This window comes from Meleagris gallopavo, chromosome 2 (genome assembly GCF_905368555.1).
Source record: "Meleagris gallopavo chromosome 2, MGAL_WU_HG_1.1, whole genome shotgun sequence".
Taxonomy (NCBI): domain Eukaryota; kingdom Metazoa; phylum Chordata; class Aves; order Galliformes; family Phasianidae; genus Meleagris; species Meleagris gallopavo.
Window position 1 is genome coordinate 54,269,960 of NC_139405.1, and position 18,410 is coordinate 54,288,369.

General features: G+C 36.8%; 1 protein-coding gene across 1 annotated transcript in view; it reads left to right on the forward strand.

Annotated features, from left to right (window-relative positions):
• The window catches only part of MAP3K5 (mitogen-activated protein kinase kinase kinase 5), a 92,400-nt gene that overhangs the window by 53,848 nt on the left and 20,142 nt on the right, over positions 1-18,410 (forward strand). The window contains exons 9-16 of the mRNA XM_085217217.1: positions 563-722; positions 2,205-2,358; positions 4,753-4,860; positions 9,706-9,755; positions 14,312-14,407; positions 15,110-15,191; positions 17,174-17,307; positions 18,203-18,330. Coding sequence (XP_085073343.1) covers positions 563-722; positions 2,205-2,358; positions 4,753-4,860; positions 9,706-9,755; positions 14,312-14,407; positions 15,110-15,191; positions 17,174-17,307; positions 18,203-18,330 — 912 coding nt within the window. The remainder of the gene's footprint in view (positions 1-562; positions 723-2,204; positions 2,359-4,752; positions 4,861-9,705; positions 9,756-14,311; positions 14,408-15,109; positions 15,192-17,173; positions 17,308-18,202; positions 18,331-18,410) is intronic.

The following is an 18,410-nucleotide window of genomic DNA, read 5'->3' on the forward strand; positions in this document are numbered from 1 at the left end:
TTAATAGATGTCTTTCATTGGGGTAGGACTTGCGGCAAATTAATGAACATCACTGCTGGAAGAAGGCCAGTGGATCATCAGTTCCTTCTGCATGGGACCTTGTCTATAAAGGTAAGTCTGGGGCTTGGGGCTTGTAAGTCTCAAAAAAAAAAAAAAAAAAAAAAAAAAAAAAGGCAGAAAAAAACATAATAGGTGCCTTATTCAGCATCTGTTAAGTTTTTACAGCTATGTTGTGTAGCCTAAGGCCCCAATGTACCTTTACAGATGAGGTCCATGCAAGAACATAGGTAATCTGACACTGTGGCCTTGTCCTGACAGCGATGTCTTAAAAGTTCCTTTCTTGAGAAGTCTTTAGGAAGAGGGGGAGGGAAAAAAAGTCTGCTACAACCTAGGGTGTATGGAAGGCATTTAACATTAACTGGTAAGTATAATTTCCATCTTATTTCATTGAAATGGAAAGGATAAAGTAACTTAATCAATGAATAGATTTCAAAGCAGAGAAATAATCTATTTTAAAATGGCATTGATATGTTCCTGTGACTTATTATTCTTTTTACTACAGGGGTAAAGATCAGCAGCCTGCTTGGTAAAAAGGGGAGCTTGGAGAAGCTGCAGAGCTATTGGGAAGTGGGATCTTTCTTGGCAGCCAGTATGTTGGCTAATGACCACATAAGAGTGATCCAGGCTTCAGAAAAGCTATTTAAGCTAAAGGCACCAGCATGGTAAGGTGATAAGAAAGATGGTGTACGTTAATGTCTTTTAAAACACTGTATTTTGCTAACAGATTTTGCTAGTCTGTGTATTGCTTCATTGTACTTTTTCCTTGATGGAGGTATCTTCTCCTTCCACCTTTATTCATGGATATATATGTTATGACTTTTTTTGTTGGGCTGAGAAGAGTAGATTTACCATTGACCCCATCCTCTTCTGAGGGTAAGGGGAGAGGAGAAGTTGCTTGTAGGCACTGTACTTCTTCAGTTATTTGAAGTGGTAGAAGCATGTGGGCTTAGTCATAACTGCCCAAGTGTTCCTAGGAGTGCAATCAGCTTGGCTAGAGGAGCACAGATATACCTTGGACTACTGTGATGGTTATTGCATGTGTGAACTATTTTATGAACTTGAATATAAATAAGCAACCTTACAAGTTTCATCTGGTTGTGATTGAGAAGAATGCAGATTAAAGTCCGTTTAATGGAAAGGTCATAAGTCTAGAGTTAGATTCAACATGTTCTTCTTCAGATGCAGACAGGAAGTAAGTAGGGACCAGTTGTCCACTCATCAAGGTCTAGGTCTTTTCGGCAAAGGAGGTCTGAGACTCCTTTCTGACCTAAGTTGTGACTCTGCCAATCAAGGCTGCCTGTGGTTTTTCTTTTTGGTTTTTTTTTTGCCTTTTTTATGAAGGAGCTAAAGTCTGTCTCCAAAAGTTGGTTGGAAGTAAATGCAGGTGTGCTAAAATATGGAAATGCTGAACTTATATATTGAGATAGCATAAGAAACTGTTGAAATGAACAACGTTGTTTTTCTTACTAATTTTCTTATAAAAGCTGTTTACAATGTATTTATATGCATATTATACTGTGTACATGAGGAGCTGGATAGCGCTCCATGGGAGTCTCCTGGTAGTTTGCTCGAGTTTATGAATGCCCGTTTGTCAGGATTTTATGTACCCCAGTGCTTTGGGGTTTAAGTCTGCGGATTAAACTCTGAAAATACAGCATGCTTTTTTGTGCTTCAGGAATGATTTCTCCTGTGAGCAATTCCTTCTCAGCCTGTTGCCTGCTGTTCAACAGCAGAGCCTCCTGGAACAAGGTAGATACAATATTTTGTGCAGAATATCCACTCAACCAAAGAAGGAGAGTTGGGCAGTGTGTAGCTATAGAACTACTCTCAAAATGCCCTCTGAGTTAGCTTATTTCTTTTTGCATATAGCTAGCCTATAAACAAAGATATTTCAGGAAGCTTTCATAGTTTAGAATAGCAGGCAGCATATGTGATCAGGCATATATGCAGGAAGGATTGTCCCAGATCTCAGACTGATAACATAGCTGCAACATTTCCAGCACAAAATGAGGAACTGCTGTTGTTGAAAGCAATCCTGGAGAACCAGAATCTTATTGACTGCCATAGCATTGCAGTGGGTGGGCGCTTCAGTTGGAATTAAAGCTACATACATTATTATTTACATACTGTATTATTGATCACAGGTACCTGAAGTCTATTGTAGAGACTATTTTGATATATCAGCATTTTAAAAAACTGAATCCTGAACAACATACAGCCAAACAGGAACTCGTGGACTTCTGGATGGACTTCCTTGTTGAAGCCACAAAGACAGATGTGTCTGTAGTTAGATTTCCAGTAAGTGTTTTCTTGTTGGTTTGTTTTTAATTGTGACATGTAGGAAAATGAAGACAAAACACTGCTTGTTTGTAGGTTCCCAGACAAAAAAACTGCTTGTCCAGAAGAAATGCATTTGGCCTGCATACTAAGCTGGTTTTAATTGATTTCACATGGCTACAATGGAATTGCACAATCTGTTCCAATAAAATACTGTAAAAAAAGTCAGAGTATTATTTTATTATTTAGTGCTTGCTACCAATGAATATACTTCTAAAGCAGGATTTTGCAGTGTATTCCACGTAATATTATATTAAGTTATGTTCTGAAGAAAAGACATTTAATTTCAGTCTCTCTGACTCAACAGACTTTTTACATAGCCTGCTGCCTATTAAGTATGTGTTCTGTTAGAGCTTAGAAATCAGACTAAACAGCAAGAAATCTTTTTTTTTTTCCAGCTGTTAATATATTTCAACAACACTGCACTATAACTTATGTATACTTTTATGGTTTCTTTCATGAATACTTTGCTGAAAGATTTTTATGACATACCCTGGTGTAGTGAAATGTTCTTTGTTGCCTCTGTATATTAGTGATATGTATATTAGTGATATGTAGGAGAAATAATGTCTTGGGTATTCCTCTTAGCTAACCATTGGCAAATGCATCTTTTTGTTTTAAGTAGTAGTCACTATTTACCCCCCAGTACTTCAAGGACATACTTGTTTTGTGCAGTTCTTCTGACATCAGGCTGTAAATGGGATTATAAACAATAAAGGGGATGGTAGTGTTGAACAGCAAAAGGCTGAGGCAGGAAATTGTACTGGTGTTGCAGACAGACATATGTGATTCTCCTAATAAAAAGATTTTATTGTGCCTATTTGAAAGCAAAATCATATGGTGCAACAAGTCAACAAAATGAAGCATAGTAACATCTTTACACTTACAAACAACATCTATAACAAGCTTTTTGTAGAATTTCTCAGTGCTTGAACTTAAGGATTTTTGTGGTAATTGGTAGTTGCTGAACTATCACTTGATCTCCTAGCTGCTGGCCTCAGTGTCATGATCCTCTTTGCAGCAATTAGAGGAAGAAATGATGCAGCTGATATATAACTGAGGACAAGACATCAGTTCACGAAATGGTCTAAACCAGATTTTAACAACTTTAAGTGTCTGAAGATGCAGGGGGACACATTCGGTCACCCAGTTAAATGCCATGATGCTTTTCAGACTTCAGCCTTGCACTTGTGTCATGTGTCCATGCGCTCATTGACTCTGTAGGAGTTGCTGTGACTAAGATTTGACTGCTTAGTCTTTCCTAGACTTTCTGCTCTAGCTGTTTAATTTTATGGGCTTTCTTTTTAAAACACAGATGTAGACCAACCATTACTTTCTAAAGCAATTCTTTAAACTCCAAAAAGTAGTTTGGTGAAAGGTAGCTTTTTTCTTGAATTAATAGCAATGTTTCCCATTCTTCAGAATGAGAAGATCTTCTATGCAGGCACTAAAGATTGGACATTTTAGACATCAGATTTTTTTTAACCACTGAAAATCTAAAATAAAGACATAAGGAGCTTTAATGAGAAATCATACTTCTTCAAATAGCTGAGCTTTGTTGGCCTTTAAATGGTGTAGACCTGGAAGTAGTAGAACATTATTGAAGTAGCAAGTAGCTCAGTAGCTATATTCAGACCAAATCTTACTGCATTGCATTCCATCTCTTTTACATGAAGATTCTAGGGTTTGGGTGTTGTGGTGTTTTTTTGTTTTTTTGTTTTTTTTTTTGTTTTTTTTTTTGTATTTATACCAGGAAACTTTCTGCAAACTTTAACTGTCTACTTTTTGTAGCAGTGCATGTTGCTTTAGAGAAAAAAATCATTTAATCGGACTGTTGTGGTTCACAGTAGTATAAATCAAAAGCAGGTCATTCTAATTCTAGGTTGATATGTTTTTCTGATTTAGCCTTTTGTAAAAGATAATTAAGTTACACCCTGAATTCTGTCTATGTTGGATATGGACATTCTCAAACGGCATTGTAAAAGGAAGACTTGTGATAGAAGGATTTCAAAATGTGCTAGATGTCAGAGAAATCATTTGGAATTTAAGATATATACAATCGAGTGGCATGTAACTTAAAAAAAGAAAATTGATGTTTTCTTTATCTTAAGTTACTGTGAGCTGCAGTAAACTAGCCCAGTATCTAAAACTCTTATCGTTCATCCTGTTTACTTATTTTTTTTTTTTTTTCCCTGCTATGACATGACTACAGATAAAGTTTTAACAGATTTCAGTACAGATTTCCTGTGTTTTACTTATTGGATAATTTACTTATTTACTTATTTTTTTATTTATATTTTATTTATTACTTTATTTTTACTAACTCTTAAGATTTTTATTTTCTTTTTCTACAAGGTTTTAATATTGGAACCAACCAAAATCTATCAGCCCTCATATCTCTCCATCAACAGCGAAGCTGAGGAGAAGACTGTATCTATCTGGCATGTGCTGCCTGATGACAAGGTACTATGATGTTGTCTATAGTTGTAACTTCTTTCACAATTTAAAAGTGCATGGCTTGTAGGTCATATAACATGCAAGCAGTTGTATCTAATGTCAAATTCTGTGAAGGGGAGGGTATGTTTTTAGCATATGTGAAGATGCTTTGCCTACACATTGTCATGTGTTTTTTGTTTTAAGCAGATCATTCTTAATTTTTTCTTTAGAATTTGTCCTGTTCCTTAATGGATCTTCCACATCCACTATGTTTAAAAACAATGTGCAGCTTCTTCGAGGTTGTTTTTAATATGAACAAATCTGTTGCTCGAGACTCTGTAAATAACGTGCATAGTACGAATGATGTCACATAATGTGTATGTACACAAAACTTTCTTCTTCCCATACTCACAGCATTGCTTGTCTGCTGTGGTAAATACTCTTTTAATATGGAAGTATTAGAGGCTGGTGTGCCCTTAAATGGCAGTGAAATAAATGAAGAGACAAAGAATCTTTTTGGCATAAGGATAGATAGATGCTCAGGAGGTATTGCAAATGGAAAAGCTGAGAAGTATTTAAGTTGAGGTGTGAGAAAGCCTTACATATTTGGAAAGAAGTTTAGAAATTCCAGAGATGCAAGAGGAGAGGAAAGCATTGAATGGTTATCACCATTCATGGGAGATGGACACAGTGATCTCTAAATGTCCCTTCCAACCCCTACAATTTTGTGATTCTGTGATCACGTTCTGGGAAGCTTAGGAAGAAAAATGTTGGTAAGAGTGAAGACAGAACACATTTTTAAGGCCTTAGAGAAGAAAGGCAACATGGAAACGTGGGAGGGTTATATGAAGAATTAATAGAGGCCAAATCAGCTGGAAACAGAACACTGAAGGTAGTGTTTTCTAAGAACTAGCAGTGCTCGTTCTTCTGTGGCAGTATCTTTGGAAGATAGGACAGCAAAGGACCTATTTGCTAGGTGATCCATCCTTCAGCTTTTTTACATGTGCTTTTAAGAGACAAGCATTTTTTCTATGTGAACTACAAAAGACAGCACTAATGAGAATTTTTGTTAAAAGTTTGTGAAGGAACATAACTTAGCAGTGGCTGAAATAGTGTATTTAGGGAACAAACTGAGATGTTTGCCTAGTATGTTCATCTGTGGTTTATTCTGGTCTACATTTTTGTAGGTAGGTTCAGACTGTGAAAATAAAGTTAGAAGATAAATTTATGGAATTTCCAGAGAAAAACAGAATTAACCACATAATGAATAATGATTTGTATCAGTATGACGGAGTAAATCTTGCTATTGTAAAATATGTGTTCTGAAAGTACTTTTGTATTAAGAATTCAGTTGGTTTAGAAACTAGTTGTACACAAGTGTTTGTGTTTGTAGATACAGTGGGCTTTTTGTGTGTGTAATTCATATCCAAACAGTATATTATATCTCTTAGTGTTTTCTTTAGGCAAAAGTAGGATTGCTGTACTGGCTGCATGTGGCATCTCACTGCTTGTATTCCAGTTTGAGTTAAACTTACTTGATCATGTGTACTCATATTCCTAAAAAGCTATTTGATAGCATGTTAATGTTCCTTGTAGCTACAGGGATATTTTGCTTAATGCTTTCAGCAGTTGCTTTTCCCATAGCTGTGTTACTTGACTGCCTAATCATCCTATGACTGGGAGAAGGATCTAGTTGTATTCAGTCTGTATCTGTTCAGCGGAAAAGTATTTTGGTTTTCTGGAGTGCCACTGGGTGTTTTACAGTTTTGTTTCTTTTTTTGTGATTCTTTTTTTTTTTTTTTTTTTCCCCCCTGATATTCTATTCTAGCATGTAATACTTTCCCTCCCCTGACAACCTCCTGATTTTGGCAGCACACCTATGTATTTTCTACACATCACTGTTTTCCTACATTTGCTGCCCTATTGATGATCAGTGACAATAGATAAGGACAGTTTTTGATGCACTCACTGGTTCTTCTGCTCTGGCCTTTACTGTAGTGAGCTTATACAGTATGTTAGAGCTGATGGGTATGCAATGCAGGCATCTCTGCCCTACAAGCCATAACATCCATTCAAAGAATGCAGTGAGCAATTTGTTGGTTAGAAGTTCAGATGTACAGTCATAATCTGTTGTTGAAATTTTGTCAAAAATCATCAGAATCCATCAGAAAGTTCAAATGAGGAAAAGGTACGAGAAAAATTTGAAGATACAGTGTAACTGGTGACTATAACTAGCGTAGCATTTGTCTCTGCTGAGAGACTTTGTGAAGTAAATAAATCTATTTGAGCCCACTGCGGTGAAGAAGGCTCTTTCTTTGGACTTACTAGGCTGATGACAGGCCTTGTAGGAGCTGATTAACAAAGGCCAGCTGTCCCAGCTACGAGGATAGAAAAGACATCTGGGTTTGGAAATGGCTTCAGCTGTATGAATTTAATCTACCTAGCATAGGTCTGTTTGGGTTAGAGCAGCTTATGCTTCAGATTTCAGTTCATAAAAAAAGAAAAAGAAGAAATTTTCTTAATTTTCAAAATGAAACCATTGCTTTAAGAATAAGAATCATGAGTTATCAAGCATACAAACTTCCATTCGTGCACTTAGAAGCTGAAATTCTGCTTCAAATACAAAACGTAACTTGTTTGAGCCTGCAGCTGGCAATTTGGTAATGAATAGGAGAATACCAGGATAAATAACGGGCCTTTCTCTGTTTTGTCTGTGTTTTTTATCTTTTTTAGCAGTTTATTTTATTATTTCTGTCTCTAATAATGCCAAGTTTTATATAGACAAATGCATATAGAAATCAGATGGCATTATGCTTTGTGGAATACGCATTACCTTTGCCCTGCAGTTCTCTAATTTTAGCAGTCCCTTCCACATAGGGTTAGAGGAATGCAGCAGTGCTGTTAGCAAGTTTGAAATAGAACAGCCTGTCTCTGTTCCATGTTGGCTTCTGAAACCATTTTGAGTTTTGTTTTGGGTGGTTGGTGGTTTTTTTGCCTAACCCAAGAACAGATGCTGAATTTGGATAGCGTGCCTGATATGTTTACTCCAATGTATTCAAAACTTGGCAAGATCTTTGAGGGACATAACTTTTATATTATTTCATTGCCTGAAAACATCATTTGGTAAATGAAAGATATATTAATCTCTGAGAAATCAGTTGCATGTTGATTGTACGTAAAGCCCACAGTACTTTGCTTCTTGCCATGCTTCTTGCACATTTCTGTTTGCAGGATGTTTGTTTTAGATCATTTAGATATTATGTTATTCCCAGTGCTGGGAATTAGACAAATATCAATAGCAAAACTCTGGAAAAAGAGTTTCCAGACGTGGAAAATTGAGAAGTAGCAGAGCTCGTATACAGTGTAAAGCGTAAAAGAAGAATACAGATATACCCTCCTTGTTAGCAGAGGGATTTAGTAGGGGATCTTTGTTCATACAGGAGAACCAGGCAACTTGAATAGTACTTCCACAGGCACTTCATACGAGCACTGGTTCATTTAAAATTGAAAGGTTACTGTAGTTACTGCTTTGTGCTTTACAGCTAGAGCAATGTGAAGTTTGCATGTATTTATCAGTATGTTGTGTTCGGTATTTTGTATTAGCTTTGCAATCTCTTTAATGAAATTTGAGCAGGAAGGAAAGAATTAGAGAAAAAGAAGACTGATCTGGTAAGCCTTACAGAACTGCTGTAGCTGAGAGTTTGATTTCCTCTCTCATTTCTTGCATATTGTACAACTATTTTGGCAGTGTATCTATTCGGTGTACTTTACCATTCCTAAAACATGATATATAAAATACAGTATATGCAATGCTTCTTTTGGGATAGACTTGATTATGTCTGTGTTTGACACTATGCCCTTATGCTATAAATTGCCTTTTGGCTGGAAGTGTTTCCATACCTTTTTATTGCCCAGGTGACTAAAATGCTCAATGCAATTCAGCTCTGGAAACCAATTTCTTCAAATATGTTGCTCATAGGGGTGGGTCCTAAGGTTGCCAGCATTTCCAGCTGATGTAGTCCCACATTTTCCTGAAAGGTGAATGTTTTAATCAAAGATATGAAGGACTTCTGATTCCTACAGTAAAGCTTTATTAGAACTTAAGCACACATCAACGTGACTATCTGCTGAGAGAACTCAGTTCTGCCATGCGTGACAGATCAACAAGTAAAAGATCTGAAAATAAATGAGGCCTGGCCCTGGGAGTTTTTGTAGGGTGTCTTCCAGTCTTGTTTACAACTTCAGCAGCTCTTAGGGATTTTAGTATATTCTTAATTCTCTCTTTTACAGATTCCTGGATTCCTAGGGAAATGGTCTCCATTTTGTTTCTTTGGACAGCTGGCCTTTAGATTTGCCCCTTCCTTGAGCAATTGCACCTCCATTTCAAGAATTTCCCATTTTACTCTCCAGCATCGGTCAGACTTTCTGCTTTGTAGTGCTTTCAGCCATTTATTCCTGTACACAGAGGATGCTGAATGTGTAGAATGAGCTCTTGTCATTCTCAGAGGTGGATTTTTTTTCCCCCTCTCTTTCTGGAAATGGCACATGAAACTGAGTTCAGCACTCAGGACAGACTATATGGGCACACCCTTCTGATCTGCTAGTTTACTTTATTTCTAAAATAATATATTGTGTTTGCAGAATAAACACTGAAGGAACAAACCAGCCAAACCTTCTTTATAGAACTTTGCTTGCTTTTTTAGGTGAAAAAAAAATACCCTGAAGAATAACTGTTGAAAAGTAGTAGGCTGTTGTAATCCAAATGTTTCTCTTTTGGTCTCTTGAGTTACAGGTGAGAAGATATGCCTACTGGCTCTTTGTTTTCATAAAGGAAGAGGGTTTCATTTAACTTTGTTTATTCTTGTGTTACAGAAAGGTATCCATGAGTGGAACTTCAGCGCTGCGTCCATCAGGGGAGTAAGGTAAGTTGTTTGCCCTTCATGCTTGGAAATGAAAAGAGTAATTGAGTATCATGTTGAGCTAATGCTATGAAACTTGGTGAGCTGAATATTGCAAGTACTTTTGGAGATGCCCTGCTTTATGTGACACCCCAGGAGTCTTACTCTGGATTCAGAAATGACCACCTGCAAAATTTATTATGTAAAAACTAGAGAATATAATCCCTTAGATTTACGAACTGATGTTTTCTCAAAGTTTGTTACCGCTTTATGCTAACTGAGGTTGTTGAATTGCAATAACTGCTAACATTGCATGGCATCTTGCTTGAGTTGTGTCACATCCATGAGATGCAGTCATGCACTGATGTTCTGACGTAGTGGGAAACTGTTAACACAAGGAAGGCAGTCCTTGAAACAGGTTCTTGACAACTACAATATATAGGCCAGGAAGTAATGCGGAAGCAAGCAGGAAGGATATGAGGAATCAACAAAGTTTTGCGGGTGGGGGACACGTTAGTGTGCCTTCAAGTATCCTGATCACTCATCTCTTGTTGAGTTTTGGTGTGGATGTGTGTGGTTTTCTTATAGGTATGGCAGTGAAACCGTTTCAGAGAAGGCCAATAGGAAGGGTAGGCTGTCACTACAGTGATGACAGAGTGGAGCAGAGTGGTGGATAGATCATTAAGTGAGCCCAGACTGAATGTAGTATTCGCTTCTGTCTGATAGGGTCCAACCTTGTGATTTGTATCTGCTGATACTAAGAAAGTAGCGTTCTTCTTCTGTGATCTCTTTAGATCAGATCTTCGCCTTAGTTTTGTTTATTTTTTCTAGAATCTGTCTATACTTGGGCTTCCGGTGGCTTTCCGTTTTGGAGTTTGCATTTAGCATAATTTTAAAAAGGCCACAAATCTTATATTCTTCAAAATAGTCACTGCTCTGTTCTAAGAATAACTGTTCCATGCACACAAAGCTGTTGCTATGTCTGCAGTATGTTTTTGCACAGATGGATGATTCTTTTTCCTTCCAACAACTAACTTAAAAAAACAAACTATCAATAGACACAGAAATTTAATCCTGTGGGATTCAGTTTATTTTAAGCCAAAATTGCAACGATATGCGTAGTTCAGTGTGGTTTGGGTTTTGGTTACAGCATGTTTTTGTGTGCTTCTAAAAAAAGAATGTATTTATTTATTGCCCAATTTTGGTATATTTTTTGGCTTTATTAAACTCTGCTGAGGTTAGTGTTGGTTTGGTGTACTCTTCCTCATTCGTTATTTGAACTGTCAGTAGTCATTTAATTTGTCTGCTAAGATTCCAATCTGCTCATCTGCCCTTGGAAAACTGTAAAGTGAGTCAATCAAGCCAAGAGCGAATTCTTAGAAGACTCGATGGCAGCCTCCAAGAGGACCTGAAGGGGGAAATCTTTCATCTTATGCAGTTGTAAACCAAGTAAATCTACTTTTGAAACATGCAGTTTTCTGATTGTCGTCTTTTTCAGTATTTTTATACGACTTTCTTCCTGGCTCTATCAAGGTGGATATTCTTGTGGGTGAAACATCCTTCAGAACCAGACCTGCTTCTATTTTATTTTTGTATCCAGAATATTTTTTACTCCTTTGAAGCCCTTGTTGTAAAACTGTCTAGGAAGGGAAATTCCCTGCCCCACGAGGATTTTTTGCCTTTCTAGACTAAGAACCAGCTTTAGAAGCACAGTGTTTAATGTAAGAGAGTCTTCATACATGCTCCTGAAAGCTTTCTCAACAAAGACCCTTCTAAATATTTACTGTCTCTTCAGCCCTGCTGCCAAGAGATATCTGGCAGTGAAATGACTAATTTTTTAGGTAAATACTTTAAGTAAATAATTGAGAGGTCACTTATTCTGTGTGCTCTTTATCAACCAGTGCAATCAGCATCTCATTTCATGAGTAATGGAGTTTAGCGCTCAGGAGTTTCAAAGGAACTTGAACACAGTGCTGAATCGCACTCTACCTGCAGGAAATCATTGCTACTGGGTTTGTCTTAAAAAATAATAATAATAAAAAAAATTTAAACTGTCACTGATTAGAATTTGTGTTCTAACGTAAATAACTTTGCTTTCATTTTTTGCCTTCTTGGCCTCAAATGTAAATGTCTATTATTGAACTGCGCCAAGAAGTACCGTTAATCCTTAAAGGCTTTGTCAGAGCTTTTGGATCTCAGCGACTTCCCCAAGGTGCTTTGCATCACTTTCTCCAGTTATCAAAGAAACTCCCTAATATTTGTCACATAAACAAGAAGATGCCATCTATTTTTCATGTTTAAAAATGAAAACTTAAGTTGTAGGATGAAGCTGGTAGATGGACTACAAGTTGTAATCTCCTTGATATATTCAGGACAAGCTCTGACCTGTGAAATATCTGCTACTTGTGTTGTTTCCACGGGAGAGTGCCTCAGGGATCATGATGATAGATGTTGTATTAGAAACACAGTGACTTTTTTTTTTTTTCCATAGTTTAAGAATTAACAAGGATGTTAATTTTCCATCCTGACTTCACTGAACTTGGAATCTTGTCAGGTTACTTAGTTGTTAGAGTGGAATGTGTCTCTTTCCTCATTTCTGGAAAACAGAAATCCGCATTTCTGTGGTTTCTGCCAACGCTTGTTTTATCTGTTACTTCATCTAGAATTGTCATGAAGCAGTAGTTACAGGATTTGCAGTATTTGTCATCAGCTAATGGGAGTTTGTATGCATGTGATTTGGGCACAAGGCCATCTTGCATTGTGTTTCCCTGCTTGTCTTTTGAAACTTGCAGTTTCAGCTCCAATTCTGCTGTCATAGAAGTTGGTGAGTGTTAGACACGCTCGATAACTCTGAAAATGAGATGTTTCCTGAGAAAACTTATCCATTTTCTTTTTATAGCTTGGTATTTTTTGTCTTCCTTTCTTCATGCTAACGACTTTTTTTTCAGGGAGGAAAACAGTGCATATAAACATTTATAAATATTCAATATTAAAGGTCTCATACCTGTATGAATTTACCTGACCTTAGTGTGTATGCTACGTTCTTACCCATTTATTCAGTACTGTCTTCAGTGGCTTTTGTACGTGTTGGGTTAGTAAAATGTTTCCATTCTCCTGGAACTTTTGATGAATTAGTAATATCAATGTGAATAACTTCATATCAGTAGAGTTTGTGTATATTCTTGAAAAATTTGGCAAATTAAGTCAGGGACAGTGACTGTCTCCCCAGATGTGTGCATCACTTAGCACATAGGAATTTTTCTTGACAAAAATAGCAGAGTGACAACACCTAAAGTGACTGTACTGAAGTTTGTCTTGTCATAAGTAACATGAAATGCATATCTCCAATTTGTCTGAAGAGCAGTTTCTTTATCAGAAGCTTTTGCAAGGGATATAAACTAGGGGAGTCATAAAAGAGAATCAACAGTCAAGCAACCATAGATGTATTAAATCTTGAAAACTACAAGAATTTTCCTGACATCTAAGAAAAAAAATTTTAGCTCAGTATAGAATATCATTCTGCTTTATTTTGCGTAAATAAATAAGTTAAACCCACAATAGATATCTTGATCTGGCTAAAAATAGGCTGATTTACTTAGCAACATGGCTTTTGTATTGTGTCTTGAGAATGATAATATGCAATCTTAATTTGTTCCAGTTTCAAATAGTTTTTAATACTTCTTTAAAGGAGCACAATAATTACACGTATGTTTGAAAAAAATAATAATAACCTAGCAAATGGATATCTTGCAAAAGCTGCAGCTACGTTAGGTAGAAAATTGACAACTGTGCCGGAGTCCCAGAGTCTGTACCTCTTCTGCTGAAGCATCTATGCATTCATAAGAAAATGGCATGCATATCTCTTCATTATATTTGTACTCCCATATGTAACAGGTAAAAGCAAAAGTGAAGAAGGGGATAGGCAACATGGGCAAACTCATTTATCTCATTTCTATTTTATTTATGATGCTGACCTAATTTAGACATGTTTTTCCATTATAATATCAATTTACCAATTCCTAAGGAATCGATCAGAAATCTTCACATTCAAGAGTGAGCTGTGACTGTTTTATAAAGGGGAAAGAATTCGTGATTTGAGTTCAAAGCTTTCTAATGTGATCTTGATCTTTCATCCTGGCTTCAAGATCAGCATTTACCTAAATGCACTGGAAAAAAAAAAAAGTCTCATGTCAATAGAAATAATCCTGTTAATTTATCATAGAAACATAGAATGGTTTGGGTTTGAAGAGAACTTTAAGATCATCTAGTTCCAACCCCTCTGCTATAGGCAGAGACATCTCTCTCCAGGCCAGATTGCTCGAAGTCCTATCCAGCCTGGGTGGAACTCTTGTTCCTACTTTTGTAAGTGCAATGTATGAACTAGGGGACAAAATGAATGACAGCAGACAGCTGAATGTGAACTTTGAAGGATTTAAGAATGTGATTTCATTGTAAGGAAAGACTGTGGTTTTTCATGTTTTATCTGGTGCTTTCTGACAATACTCTGTATGATTTGACATAGGTGGCAGAACCCCAAATGCACATTTCCAATAACATGTTCTGCTTGGCTGTTCTTTCAGCATTTCGAAGTTTGAAGAACGGTGCTGTTTTCTGTATGTGCTGCACAATTCTGATGACTTTCAAATCTATTTCTGCACGGAAGTTCATTGTAGAAGGTGTGTCACAGTTATTTCAAAAACCACTCTATGCTGAGGTATGCGGTGTCTGTATGTACAGCAGGGACTGTTTCAGAACTGTGGTTAGAGTCGGTGACAAGTGAGGATGCTCAAACTATCTTTTGTGTGAAAGCATAGTACTCCCGCAGAGATGCATGAACTTTGGAGGGTCAAAACACAAATTCAGACAAATAAAAGAAATGCATAATTACAAACTTTTTTTTTTTTAAACTAATTTTGGGGTATTATTTCTCTATATTTGTCATATTAAGACTTATTACAAGTATGCTTTGTCCCCAGTTGAACAAAGGCTGCAACTTTACTGAACATTACTGTGTCGCTTCATGGTAATGAAGATAACTACTTCAAAGTTTAGTCCCTACCTTGTCTTCTCATCAATTCTAGTCTGCATAGGTTCTTCTACCATTTTTCTTCCCGTTTACGTTTTGTCATTACTCGGAAGATAAGTAAGAAATGTGCTTTCAAAGAAGGACAAGCCATAAGTAATAGTAATACCTTTCTTCATTCATTCATTCATTCATTTATTTATTTTGCAGACAAGCTAACTTTTACACTCAATTTTTGCTTATTAAAATCTTCTGGTTCATTCAACACTTTAATGAGATGCATTCTTGATATCCCTATGCAGTTTTGAGTATGTGGTTGCATTTTTTAAAATTTTGTTTTACTTGCTTTCAAAAGGTTTTTTGATATGGTGAACAGCATCACTGAAGAAATAGGGAAGTCTACAGAGGAAGGAGAATGTGATGGAGACTCCCTGGAGGTAGTTATTTATTTTAGCTTATTTTCAAAGCACCGTTTCAACTATTCTGAGTTTCCAGTAGTTGGACTGAAGGAAGTAAAATTACTCATCCCTTCACTGGAAGAAGTCATACAAAAAATACAGTTTACAAAATTTTGTCATCAAATGTTTATAAATTAATGATTTGTTGTAATGCTCATTTCTAGGTTTTATAACCAAGTATGTATTTCAGTTATCATACTCACTTGAGGAAGTACTTGACCCAAGTTCTCAACAATTGCACATTATTAGAGTGATTCTTGCTATAGTTACTTTAGGGTGTAGTCACAGTCAGGCAATATTAGCATCTGTTTAAATTTGAAAGGTTGTTGTCTATTTCATACATCATCGCAATTGTGTACAATTACGTTATTGGCAGGACATTTGCACAACAAACAAGGATGTAATTGTGGTAGGGGAAGGCTTGTGCATGCTAGTTACAATACGTGTGGGCAAACATGGCAATGAACTGCAAAAACAAATCAGATGATCATGTTGGTGTGCTGCTGGGAGTCAGTCGTTCTTCCCTTAGCTCTCTAATGCACACTGACTCTTAGAATCATAGAATCACGGAATCATAGAATGGCCTGGGTTGAAAAGGGCCTCAAAGATCATCTAGTTTCAACCCCCCTGCCTTGGGCAGGGTTGCCAGCCACTAGACCAGTCTGCCCAGAGCCACATCCAGTCTGGTCTTGAATCCATCCGGGGTGCCCTGCTCCTGTTTTCATGTTAGCTAAGTTACAGCTTGCACATGTATGCCTTTACTCACTGTATTCTCACCTTGATTTTCTCTGTGATCGTACACATAGTTGAGAAGTGAATAGAAGGCCATTAGGTGTAATGCAGTAGTTGGTGTTTAGACAATCTTTTAGGTGGCAGGAAACAGGGCAAAATATTTAGGACTGTGTACCAAAGTTCTAGAGACAATCAAAATTAACTGAAAAAGTCAGTATTGTATAATGAATCCATCTCTCTGTCCCAGTTTTCATGTTGGTGTTTTCATAATACATCTGAAATTGGAGATGGGACAAACAAACCTCTAGAGAGGGTTGTGGAATAATAAAATACCCCAAAATGAGAAACTGTGGGTACCTAATATGTTCATTTTAGCAAGAAAAAAAGCAGAGGGTCGCATGTTTACAGGGTGTAAGTATCTTTACAAGGAAAGCTACTGAATATTAATAGGCTCTTTAGTAAAGAAAAATATAATGAAATAAAGAAATAAGTTAGAATTATAGGCATGACTTCACCCTGAGAGTAATTAACTGTTCAAACATTACTAAAAGAAGTAGCGGATTCTCTTTATCTCAGCATAAGCTCCTGGGCTAAGTATGAGAGCAAGTAAGTGAAATTATGCCTGTGTTACACAAGAGGACAGATGAGATAATTGAATGACTATTTCTGGATTGTCCTTAAACTCTTTGAAATCTTAATTCAGCTGAAACTGTGTAACTACGCACTGCAGTACTGACTAACCTTCATTAGCATGCTTTGCTGTCTGACTGGCCAGGTTAGTTTTGTTGGTTTTGGAAGATATGGTCAGGTAAGGATAGCATCTGGGATAAACTGTCCTGCCTTGCTTTGTGTGTCTGTGGAAGCTGAAGTTTTCAGCTGGGTGCAGAGTGCCCTCTGTCGTCTTCTGTTGCCTTTTCATGGCCTGCCAGCAGAACTGCAGGTGCTATTAAAAGATATGAGTGTAACTACAAAGAACAGGTAACAACTGGCTCAGCTTTTCACTCTTACCTGGAATTGCTGCCTTAGAAGCCGAGGCTTTCCATAAATTCAGTGGAGAGATATAAGCACATTGGTACAGTATCCAAGTTGCCGTCTTGAAGTATTTTTCCACTTCTCCGTGGTCCACAGAAAGGAACTAGTATGCTAGATGCCTTTGTTGTGCATGGAGTCAGATTAATTAAATCTTATCCCTCTGTTCCATTTAATTGAAGTGTTTGGTTTGTTTTCAGTATGACTATGAATATGATGAAAATGGCGAGCGAGTCGTTCTGGGGAAAGGAACTTATGGCATTGTGTATGCAGGACGAGATTTGAGCAATCAAGTCAGAATTGCTATTAAAGAAATCCCAGAGAGAGATAGCAGGTATAGTAACTGAGTCTCGTTCCAAATTTTGTGCATTACGTGCTCTCGTTAAGCAAGTGAGTAAGCCAGTTTGCTGATCAAGAAGTATTTCATCTACAGTGCTGCCAATTAATTGTGGTATGAAATGATATTCCCTACCTCTCTAAGTAGACATATCCAAATTGTGGAATCGTTTATGATTGCAACAACTGAGAATTTGCTTTCTGGTTTTGGCATGTGTGGTTTGTAACGTTTTTTCTTTCCAAAAGAAATGTTGTAAAACATAACCTCACTCAAATGCCTTATGAAAGCCCCGTCTTCTTTACGTGTATAAGCACGTTCTTATAAAAGAACTTTTGAATTTCATAATAGGCAAAATTCTTTTAAACTTTGATCCTGAGTTGTTAATAAAGACATTTTCTTTTGCTGTTCATGCACGTTTTGTTAGAAAGCCCCTTAACACTAGAATCAAACGTGGAATGATCTTTTTGCCCACGCTTGGTAACACAGTGACTTTGTATGTATAATACCCCACCTCACTTATAAAAGTTACCATGTAAAGGCCAGATGTGTGATCCCCATTGCATTAGTATATCCTGAAGTTTGTTGTGTGTGGCTTCTTGAATATATAATTTCCACAAATATTTTGAGAAGTCTAAACATGATTTTTTTTTTTTTCCAAGTGAAACTGAGTTTACAAGAACTCAGTTTCTGCAGTGAATTATTATTATTTTTTTTTACTCTGTGGTGATTATAACCACCAACGTCAAATATATTTAACAGATAATATTGCATTCATAGTACATCAGAGAAATGTGTTTCCCAGGATCTAAAAAAAAAAGCTAAACAGCTAAGTTAAATTCAAGACTTTCTTCCTGAAGCTCAATATTGTATAAATTCTTTAATTTCTTTCTAGATACTCCCAACCTCTGCATGAAGAAATAGCCTTGCATAAGCATCTCAAACACAAGAACATTGTCCAGTATTTGGGGTCTCTTAGTGAGAATGGTTTCATTAAGATATTCATGGAGCAGGTGCCTGGTGGTAAGTTGTGGAGGCTGGCTTCGTACCTGGTTTGTTTCTTAAGATTTTAAAAATAAAAGAACCATCACACTGCAGTAAGA